The following is a 12,017-nucleotide window of genomic DNA, read 5'->3' on the forward strand; positions in this document are numbered from 1 at the left end:
AGACAAGATTTTTCAATTTAGCTAAAACAGAAAGGCCTTTTTTTTTTTTTTAATAGTTTTGGTTTGGTTTTGTGTTGTGTATTGTGATCTACACAAATGAGTCTTTCGCAGTGAGGGATGAGCAAACACACTGTAAATGGTAATGACCAGAACTCATCTGTGTGTAAGTTATCACTGAGGAATTTAAGCTCTGAAGTGAAGTCAAATTATTACTGGGATCATCATTTATCCAAAGGCAGTTGCTGTCCATTTTTTTGACTATATTGTCCCCAGATTGAAGAAATCACTTCAGTGGCAACTTTTTGAACCTTTTTCTCAGTCTTAAAAACTTCTCATTTTAGGGGCAGGGGGGCAGGTGGTTAAATTACTCTGTTAATTTCAAGGTCAATATAAATGCATTTATTTTGTGAATCTAATTATCCCATTCTAGAAATACTTTTCTCATGTGCCCTTACACATTTTCTTCAGATTTCTTAAGGCAACAGCTAAATATTTATTTGTATTTTCTTTTACTAATGAAAAGGGAACTTGAAGTAAAATGGTGTAATTTCAAGTATTCTGACTGATTATATCATACATTTTTGTATTGATCTGCTATTTTAATGCTTCATCTGTTTAGGGATCATAATAAGGCTGTTGCAGCAAAATGGCCAAGAAATAGATTAATAGGAATGGGTAGGTATGGCTATATTAAATGGTGAAATAGTCAATATCTGCTCTTATTCCCATGATTGCAATGGCTTTTGAAACATCCTATTTTTCAACAGATCTGCTGTGAATTAGAAGAATGTCAGAATCCTTGTTTGGAGCTGGATCCCCTAGAATGTGGATGTGATCAAATTCTCATTTATCATCAAGAAAATTCTTTGGTGACCTGTGATCAAATTTTTCTTCTAGTTAAGGAAGTTATAAATAGAAGACAACCAGAAATGGTATCAAACAGTAGAACTTCTTCTACTGAAGCTGTTGCTGGAAGTGCTCCACTTTCACAAGGATCTTCTGGTATTGTGGAGTTATATGGTTCTGATGTAGAACCACAGCCCAGTTCTGCCAATTTTGTAGAAAATCCTCAAGATCTAAATGGATCTATTCAAGCTCACGTTGATGTTAATATAGACCTTGTGAGTCCAGACAGTGGATTGGCTACCATTAGAAGCAGCCGGTCTTCTAAGGAAAGTTCTGTTTTCCTTAGTGATGATAGCCCTGTTGGAGAAGGTGCTGCTTCCCATCACAGTCTTCTGCCTGGCTTTGATTCCTGTAGCCCTATTCCTGAAGGAGCAATAGCCGAAGAACAGAAACTTCAGTCTAGAGACAATAGCGATAACTTTGATCTTTTCAATTTTGATCTACCACCTGTGGCTACAGTTCCATCCGAGTCATCTTCTCGTTCTGTTGATTGCTCCCCAGCAGATGACTATTTCCTTAACAGTGATTCATCAGAAGGACAACTCACTGTGCAGAAAGAACTTGATGAAGCAAACTTGCTAGAAAATGATACAGCAAATTATTCAACTGACTTACTTATTCCAACAAATGAGGAAGACAATTTAGTTGAATTTGATAAGAATCCAGGAGAAATGTGTGAGAAAACTTCGAGTTTGATTGATTTAGTTGAAGGTGATTCTTCTCTTTCAACACCACAAGTGTTGAAATCTGATGATTCAAGAATTCCACCAACTCCTATGAACAGTCTTGTAGAAACTTCACCATTAGACAATGGGCGGTCTTTATTTTTTCCACAAGATGTCATTAAAAAAATTAATGAAATGGATGGCACAAATTGTTCTCAGTCTCGAGTTAGATATGGGAGCTGGTGGGATGGCTTTGACCTGGAGTCCAGAAATGCTGATACATGGAGTTCAAGTGAGCAGGAATCTGTATTTCAGAGCCCTGGCTTATGGCAAGATTGTAAAGACAGTCCCTTGCTACGAGAGCATGTTAATAGAAGAGCCTCAGATTCTGTATTCCTCCAAAAACAGCCAAAGCAAATGGAATACATGAGAACAGGTCTGTGGGATAATCAGCTTAAACAACATAATTGGAACCATGAGAATCAGGAGAAAAACAGTGAACATTCACATTTGCAAACTGCTTCCTTAGAGGAGACAAAACAAGAACTGGAGGGCTTTACTGACTCATGGAAGGTCAGTCAGCCAACACCTATGATGTCAGATGCATGGTGTAGTGGTGAAGGGAAAAGTAGTCAGCTAGCTGGAGACTCTTATGAAATCTGGACTAAATTTGATGCAGGAGATATTGCTAGATCCTCAGCAAATGTATGGAACATACCCAAACTGGATAGAGAGAAAAAATCAGTGAATATTCCTGAGGAATGGGCCATATCAAAAATTAGTTTATCAGATTCTTCAGAAATCACAGTGGACAATGAGACTGTAAATCCACCTATCCAAGTATCTCCAGAAGCCTGGGATAAAGAAGGAGATTATTCCCTAGAAGAATACGGAAAATCTGAAAATACAAGTTCTGTTTTCAACAATACGCAAAATTATTCCAAGCTGCAAGCAGATGAAGAAACTGTATTTGGTGACCCTAAACATAGACCAAAACAATTTGAAAATATAGAGACCTGGAATATGTATGATAAAAACATCAGGAAAGAAGTAACAGAAGTAGTGGTGCCATGGGAGGATATCTTCTTGTATAAACACTCAAATCTTAGTTCATCAAACATAGGTGAAGATTTAGTTGTTTCTCCACCAGACACCAATTACTCAACATCTGATTCGTATATATCACCTACATGTATAGAAGATGAAAGAGAAAATGAGGACAAAGATTTTGACAAAGAAACAATTATGGGTAAATTGATAAACCCAAATTCATCTGAGCCAAAAGTACTTGAGAAAGCAGATAAGGAAACATTGTCTTCTAGAAACATGCCTTTTTCAAGCACTGGAAACACAGACATCTGGAACACTCCCCTAAATAATGTCAACCAGTTACAAGAAAGAAATTCTGAAATTACTGCTCTTTCTGCTTCTGCTAAAGCTTTCCTTAATTCAGAACAAACAGCTAATCAATGTTTTTCAGCTGAGATACATACCAGTGAAAATAATTTTTCTATACCTGAAAACAGAAGAATAACACTGGTATACAATCAAACAGTGAATGACTTATCACCACCACAGAACGAATTAAATACTAGACAGACTGCATCTGAAAATGTAGAAACAGTGAGCAGTGTTCCTGTAGAAGACACAGACACGTCTACACCAACTTCAGACACTGGAAATGGTTTGGATCTGAAAATACGTGACTTAGAGAGTGAGATACTTAGTAGGGAGGCAGCACAAAACACTGCTGAAAAAATTGTTGATGAAACTGTTGATGAAAAGCTGAATAGTCAGGATTCAGTGCAGCAGCCAAACTCATGGAGTTTGCAGACTGAGCAAGGTTGTGAGGAAGTCTGGGACAATGCCATTGTCATCTCTCAGGAAGGAAAAGAGGAATATAAGAGAACAGATGAGATAAGTGGACAGCAAATGGTTAGTGACATGTGTAATAAACCAATGCAAGAGGACAGTGAATCTTCATGTAACACAGATTCAGAAGAAAACAGGTCAAGAACTGAAGTTCCCAGCTCCCAAGAAAATATGAGGAATAGTGTTAGTTTGGAAACATTAGTCACAGAGAATGAGTCATTTTCCAGTCAAAGTAATCCAGTTAGTCAGGAAGAGAGGAAAGACTTGTCACAGAATAATGTAGAACCTTCTTCAAATACTTCTGAAGAAGGCAAAAATTATGAATCTTTTTATGACTCCAGACCACAAAATTGCAACTATACTGAAACATCACAGTTGCTTTCTGAGAAAGCTGAAAAGGAGACTACAGTGGTAGAGGATGCAGCAAGTCCTGAGATGGAAAGTATCTCTGAAACTTCTGATAAAGGTAGTGATAATCCTGAAAATAATTATTCTAAAATGCCCGGAAGCTCAGGCATCTGGAATGACTCTGGAAAGGGTGGCTGTCACCTGGCCACATCAAATTCTTTGGTGAGTGAACCACAAGAAGTGATGGGAGAAGTGAAAGAAGACTTAGATGAAATGGTTCCTAACAGTCCAGGCAGTTGTAACTCTGAGTTAGTATCTTTCAAAAATATCTCAGAACTGAACAGGACTCATGAAAAGTCTTTCACAGATGAGTTTAAGAAGAGTCCTTCTTCTGGACATGCCAGTGTTCCTGGCATTACAGATATGCCTGTGGTGGAAAATTCATTTTCACATGAAATAAGTTCTGGGAGAAATGAAAACTCTGAAAATTTAGAACCTGCTAATAATCTTTATGGAGAGCCATGTATAATGCTTAATGACAGTTTTCCCCAAACTGCTTGGAATTCACAGCTGTGTGAAGATTCACAATCTCCTGGAACAAGTCCTGAGGCAAGTGAAGTCCTTGAAATGGCAAATACCACAAGTAGCCTTTCAAAGGATATACAGATCAAAAGTTATTTGGAAGAAAATAATGTGTGGAGTGATTCAATAAATGATAATGCATACTCAACTGGAACAAGTCCTGATTTAAGTGATGCATCTGTGAATGTGTGGGGAGACCTTCCAGTTGCCAGTCATCACAAGGGAAGTAGAGATTTGTGGGATATTAAAAATAGTAAGAGTCTTGAAGATGCTTGTAAAAGGAATGAATTTGGGAATGAATTTGAAGAAGGATTTGAAACAAATGCTGAACAGAACAAAGTTCCTAAAAGCTTAGATTTTTGGAATGCCCATGTAGATGATGATACTGTATCTTCTTTATCAAGTCCTGACATAAATGAGGATTCAGAGTATTCAGAGGCATGTCCAGAAGTGATTCATGAAGATTCCATGTATGAAGGCAAGCAGCACAAAGCATCTGAAATTGGAGAGGACTATGCTCAATCCAATGCAACAACTCCTGAAGCACATGAGGACAATTTAGAGGCAAAAACTAAGGTGGGAGAGGAAGTCCAAGTAAGCATCTTCAATGAAAATCCTGAAACAATTAAAGCTGGGAAAGTATTGCAGGAGGACTTGACTATAATGGAACATAATGACACTTCAGAATATTTAAGTCACTGTGAAACACTGCAGAAAAAAGCTCAAGCGAGTATTTTCAGTGAAGAAACAGGTAGTGGAGAAGACTCACATTTGTATCCAATGAATGAAGATACTGCATTCACTTTTGCTGGTGGTGATAAAGAAGAGTATTCTTTAAAAACTGTAGATATGTGGAATATGTCATTGGAAGCTGATTTAAGAACTGATCCAAAATCCACAGTGGGAACATTTGGTTTTCGAGATGACAGTTCAGAATGGTGGAATTCACAGCCTTGTGAAGAAAAGCAAGTGGAAGATCAGTATTCTGTTTCAAGTGACTCTGCAACAAACCAGTTAACAAATAGTAAGGAAGACTCCTGGGGATCACCACCACAAGGTGAAGAACTAACAGAAGCACATTTCACTAATGCAAGTAATGATGGAAATCAGCCTCCCTCCCTGCACTGTGATGAAAAAGAAAATAAAAGGCTAGTACATCCTATGAATATTCCTGATAGTCAAATAAATCGAGACACTGTACGGTTCAAACAATTTGATCCTTTCATACTGGATAAAGAAAAAAGGGGCTCAAAAGAGCAGTTGTTTCCTACATATGAGGAAGATCAACTGACTCCACGGAATCCTTTTTCAGATGAGGAACAAAGTATGCAACATACATCAGTTCAAGAAATCACTGTAGTGGATCTACCAAAAGACAATGAGCAAAATGCAAGTCTCATTCCTCAAGAACAACAACAGGATGCTGGTGAAAGACTGGAATTGCACAACTCCTTCCCAGGTGCTTTCACTGTAGAAGACTTATCTTCTGAAATGACAGAGAAGTCAAGTCCAGGATGGAGTATACTAGTTCCCCAAACTGCATTTATCCCAGATATCTTACAGGATAACACACAAGAAAGTAATCAGCTGTTTTCAGTGGAACCTGACCTGTGGACTAATGCGGGGCAGATTGTCACTTTGAAATCAGATGGGGAAAATCCTGATATATTAAGTCACTGTGATCAGGACAATAGTTCAGAGGCATCAAGCAGTCCTGACGTGTGCCAGGAGTATGAAGTTAAGCCTGCCTCTATCCCATCTTCTCAGATTGGGATGGAGCCTGAAGACAAAGACAGTCAGCCGATTCACTCATGGTCAAATATGAGTAAAGAGGCAGATTTTGATTCAAAGTGTCAGTTAGTAATGCAGAAGGTAGAGACACAGTCTGAAAGCACTAGCCTGCAGATCTATGATCAGGGAAAGCCCGAGGAATCCTATCAGCTAATCTCCTCTAATACTCAGGAGCCTCCTGAATTTGCAATTTTGGAAGAGTATGGTCTAGAAAATAAATTTGTTACTGACCCAATTGTGTCAGCTGAAATTACTGATGAAGTTTTAGAAACAATGTCCTTAGATCGGAAAGACAAGTACCATGAAGGTTTTACTTCAGCAAGCCATCAAGGAACACCAACTGATACAGCTCAAATAGTGACCTCGCAAATGCATTTGGTTCCCATGGATTTCACTCTACCTGATAGGGTAGAACAAAGCTTAAATGAAATTAGTGCCTTGGCTGAAGTTGGAAAATATTCTGGTATTAACCATGCAGCAATAACTGGTGATGAGCTAGACATGACAGAAGAATATGCAGATAAATCTGAGGTGGAGGTAGAACGTAACGTTGGGAACACATCAGTGAGTGATGTCCCAGCAAGCACATGTGGAATGAATATACTCTCAATAGCAGGCAGTGAAGTAGCAGAAGAGGAACCAAAGGATAAACAGATATTCTTTCCCAAATCCTTTCTGCCTGGTGGTAATGAAGTCCATGCATCTCATTCAAATAATCAACTGGTTGATGACATAACGAAAGAATCTGAAGATGAAATTGAAAATTATGTTCCTGTGTTTAAGGAAATGTCTAGTGACCAATCACCAGAGATGCAAACTCCATCATCCTCTGTAACTTTTGATGCTGAACCCTCTAGCAGCAGTGAGTGTGCAAAGGGTGAGCTCATGTTACAACAGCCATTCTGTGACAGTGTTTCTTTGGAAAAACCTTTACCATTGCCAACTCCTTCAGAAGGTGCAAAAAGCATGCCAGTGACCAAAGACAGTAGCATTAAATGTCAGGTGTCTGACGCATCCACAGAGTGCCTTCAGGAAAACCACATGTCAGTACCTTCACTCTCGGAGTCTGAAGTAACTCTGGGAGCTTCTGAGATGTTGATAAGAAAATCTGAAGCAGAAACAAATGATGTCGACTCACCGCCAGGTGGAGATAAAAGATCACCTGATGGTAAGAAAACCTCCTTTCCACAGTGAGTTCATAGGCCAAAGAAAGAAGGAAATGTCTGGAGTATTACTGCTGAATGATCAGGCTTTGAGTGAAGTTTGAAGTTTGTCTCCCTGATGTACAAAAACTTGTACTTTGGGAAGACCTCTTCTAGACAGATCTAAAGCTTTTAAACATTGAAGTAGGAACATTGTTTCTGTTGTTTGTACAGGGTCTAGCATATGGGACATGGAATCATATATCTCTTAGGAAAGATTACAGTGTTAATGTGTAATCTTTAACAATAATAATGATGATGATGTTATAAAATTCAAGTACACATTAACAGAGCAAAGCAAACTGAGAAGAGCTTTCTCTCACTGTACTGATTTAAAGAAATCATGGGGACTGGAATGGTAATTCAAAAACTAAAAGGAATTTCTGTTTGCCTGTTTTTCTAGAAGCTGGCGCTGACTCCCTACTTCACAGGGAGAATACGCCAAGAAATTCCTCTGAAATCCCTGAACTGAAAAGTACAGAGGGTAAGGAAGATGTGAGGATGCAGGTGCACCGAGACCCAGCTTCACTGGAGATGGATTATGTCCTTGTTACTGAGGAAGAAAATATACCATCAGCGAAGGATACCATTGAAAGACATGAAAGTGATTTTGCATTTCAAGAAGGTGATGTAGCTAAACAAACAGAATCTCATGAAGGCTTTTCACCAGGCTCCTTGGATACCTTTCTGCCGATCTCCATTACAAATGAAAGGGAAGATCGCTCTGTTTGTGGGACTGAATGGGACTCTGTTCACTTAGAAGAGAAAAGTTCTTCTGTTGTGCCTCAAAGACTGGATGATGAAAGATCACAGGAGAGCTGTGGGCAAGATGAGGGCTGGATTATATTGGGACAAAATGAAGTCAGTGACAAATCACCTGAAGAAATTTCTGCCGAGTCTGAGATGCCAAAATCAGAGTCTGGACATTCTGGCAAAGAACTAGCAGCTGTTGTAGCACAGAAATTGATTCTTGACACTGGAGCAGAATTTCAAGTAGAAACTCCCCTTCAGAAATCTTTTGGACGTGAGGGCTGTTCTCCTTCAGACAGCCTGACTACTGAGGATGAGAGTTCTGGCATCGCAGGAACACATGTGTTGAAGCTGGTAGGTGGTGATGGTGCTTGGGAAGCAAATTCTGAACAGAGGCTCAGAAGTAATGTAGCAACAGACCAAGAAATGAAGGAAGAAACAGTGCTTCTCAACAGGGAAAAAGAACTGAGTCAAAAATCCGGGTAAGGAAAAACCAACCTGTTTCCTTTCAAGAGTCTTCTGTTCACTTGTTATCTGGATTATTGAAGTGTATGATGTTGTGAATAGATGGCAGGACTTTAAACTCTGAAGTACTAATTATATTTACATGATTTAAGTATCACTATGTACCTCCCTTTGTAAAAAGAGTCTTGGCTCTTGGTTGCTTGATATGAGTCAAACTGGGATTTTTTTGCAATGCAGAAAGCTTGTAAGGCCACTTCCCTGCAGGAATAAGCCCATCTTCCTTCTGTGAAGTCCCATAGACTTCATAATCTATGTAATCTACCCTTGTATCTGATATAGACGCGGCCAGGGAATGCAAGCCAAAGCCAGATACTGGTGGCATTGCCAGTCCAGATGCAGCGCCAGTCATGAGACTATGGAAGGGTCAAAGTGAAGTTCTATCTCTGCCTAATGCAAAACTGCTGGAAAGGAAGATAGTCAAGGCCCAGGGTCATAAAAAGCTGCTGCTTTTAGAGGAAAGCAAAAGATGATTGAAAATTGTGGTCTTTGTGGTTATTTCCAAGCTGTAGTCAGGTCAGAGCAGTATTTCTGTCTGTTCAGACGGATCTGGCAGTTGAGGCAGTTTGAGTGTATTTGCACCTGCCTTTGGAAGGAAGTGCAGCCTCTGTGCTGACTACTGCCTACTGTCTCCCTGCTGTGACACCAGATAGACAGAGAGATGACCCTCTTGACTACATCTACTGTAGTGTATTGGAGAGGGTGCTTCTGTTGGTGACTGCTCATCTTCTACAACCAGGAGGTTGTAACTCCTACAGTGGACTTCTACAGTAGCCCCAGAGATGCAAGTGTGGAAGTCTGACCTCATTTCTCCTTGGTGTCTGCAACTGACATGCTGCAGTTTTACAAAGAGGAACCTGGCATTGCATTTATACAGTGAAATTCTTGTGAGCAGCAGAAGAATCTTCACAGTACAAATAAAACTAGGGGTGTAACTGTTTTGTACTTGCTACTCCTTTTGAGCTGCACTTACTGAAAAGAACATATGAGATGTGAACCATGTGGAAACATTGTTTGTGTGAAATGCGAGACTGATTTTTACTTTTTTTTTCAAGTTTCTACCAAGCAGTTTTCAGTTCGGTGTAGAGTGCACATCATATTCACAGTTTCTGTTATCAGGTCTTAATTGCAATTTATTTTATTTTTTTTTTAAAATTTTCACTAACAACGTTGCAATTTTAGCAGTACGATTTTTTTCTTAAAGGTGGCATGCCTGTGTATGACAGTATAACCTTGATAACAGTATGTACAAGTAGTCTGTAGAAAAGCACAGCTTTTTGCTAACCCCTTCTGCACCCCAAACAGTTCACATTTTGTTAAGAGTTGAAGAATGAATAGTTCAATAGCTGTGATTCATCTTCCCCCAGACTTGTTAAAATAACTCCCGTCTAAACACTGTCACACATTTTTCAAAGAGTGTACCATTACCACAAGATCAGACACTGTTATCTCTGAGCTATTTTTAATATAGGGTAAGTGCTGGCTTCATCCTAGACAGAAACCTCGGTCTCAGAAACTATGAAATATAATGATGTTACTTGCAGCCTTGAACTTATGCACATGTATAGAACTTTAGGTTTTATTGACAGACAAGATTTTGAGTACTATGTTGAGCGTCCTTTGCCCTCACACACTGCCCCTGGCTGAAATCGCTTCAATCTAACTAGACAGACATCACTGAGGAGAATATAAGATGAGACAGGCTCTGTTTCTTTAGGGCAGTGACAGGTTTCTTGATGCAGGTTAGCATTTACTGCCCTTAAGAAAGAGGCAGATCTTCAGAAAGGTTAGCAGAAGATGAGCACACCCCAGTTCGGTACAGTCTGAAATAAACCGAATGCTGAGTGCTTGACGTTGTAACAGTCAAAACTAGAGCTGGTTGGCACATTTCTGTTGCACCCAGTCCTCCAAGATTCTAACTTCCATTCTAGAAGGAAAAGTAGACATTTTGAAATTTTCAAATCTGGAAAAAGCAAAAGGAGCAAAATCCCCAAGCAGTTGTTTTGAATCCACATTGGCGTGTGGAAAAGCAGCTTAGTCTTTGTGAATATAGGAAAACTAGATGTCCTTTGACTTTAAGGTGGTTTGCTTATTAGTAATAGTCCATACCCTAGAAGTCATCTTCCTCCATTATCTCTGGAGGGTTTCACTGGGGGTTAATTGAAACCAACAAATTTCAATGAATAAAGGTGGGTTTTGAAATATGAGTAATTTCTAGTGAAAATCATTAAATCAAAAAATGCTTACCACCTCTGCTCACAATAAATGGTGAATGGGACAGGAAAAAGAAGAGGTTGTTTAGAGGCCCTGTCTAGTTGCAGGCTTGCAAATCTGACATGAACAAATCAGCTGTCTACTCCTCTGTCTCCCATAAAGCATTTTCAGTTAAAAGCAGTCAGATGCTGACCCTGCTTGAGTCACACTGATTAATTACATGCAGGCAGCATCCCAGGGTTTGACTTGCCATGCTTACATGTCCATGATGTTCTTAGAAAAGAAAAGAAAACTGGTCTAGGTATCTGATTTTAAATTATTTTTATAAATCAGCACAATGGAGTTGAGATAACTTTGAAGCAGTAAGATTCTTTGTTAGATACCTCAAGAAAAGAGCCTGATTTTTGAACTTACACTGACACTAGAAAAATCATTCCTATGCCCATGGATTGATAGGGATTTTTAACATCTTTTTCCTATGAATTGTTAGATCCACTTTGAGAAGAACTCAGGAATTCCTGTCAGTCTCCAAAGTAATTCTTGAATTTGATGTTCCATAAACTTGTAATAACCTTATGTCTTCGGTCAGTTAGAGAATGACTTCAGACTTTTTAGGGGATAGCAGAGACACAGGCAGATATCCCTGAGTATACCCACAGCGTGATTACGGAGGCCTTGATTCCTTTGAAACCAAAGCAACACACAAAAATATTGTGGTAAAAAGGATAAAGCACGTACAGGAATAATTATTTCTTGATTATATGTCTGTTTCATTAAAACTCTTATATAAACAGCTGAAGAAACAGCAACTGACATGGTAGAAGTGCGTAATTTGAAATGCTTTCTAATGCATTATGTGGACAGTTTTAAAGTTCCTTCTTAAAACATGCCTCAGCGTGCAGTTTGTAAATATGAAATTAACTGCCCTTCTTAGTCGACAAAGTTTAAAACAATGTGATACAGCATAACTGTCAGCCTGTGGGAGGTTATCAGAGAAACACTGGTGTCATCATGTAAGAGAAGAAACTAAGGCTTTTCTCTTGTTCTTATTGCAATAGAGTTTCTGGATGGCCTGATGGTGCTAGTCATCAGGGTCTGAGTCCGCCAGAGGTTTACATCTTTGAAGTAGTCTTTGGTATTATAGAATCATTAAGGTTGGAAAAGA

General features: G+C 39.1%; 1 protein-coding gene across 1 annotated transcript in view; it reads left to right on the plus strand.

Moving 5' to 3' along the window:
* Positions 1-8,602, plus strand: part of PRUNE2 (prune homolog 2 (Drosophila)) — a gene marked incomplete at its 5' end in the record, with an annotated part of 56,075 nt that extends 47,473 nt beyond the window's left edge. The window contains 3 exons of the mRNA XM_010073357.1: positions 768-7,332; positions 7,770-8,359; positions 8,468-8,602. Coding sequence (XP_010071659.1) covers positions 768-7,332; positions 7,770-8,359; positions 8,468-8,602 — 7,290 coding nt within the window. The remainder of the gene's footprint in view (positions 1-767; positions 7,333-7,769; positions 8,360-8,467) is intronic.
* Positions 8,603-12,017: the final 3,415 nt, after the last annotated feature.

This window comes from Pterocles gutturalis, unplaced genomic scaffold (assembly GCF_000699245.1).
Source record: "Pterocles gutturalis isolate BGI_N339 unplaced genomic scaffold, ASM69924v1 scaffold10567, whole genome shotgun sequence".
NCBI lineage: Eukaryota > Metazoa > Chordata > Aves > Pterocliformes > Pteroclidae > Pterocles > Pterocles gutturalis.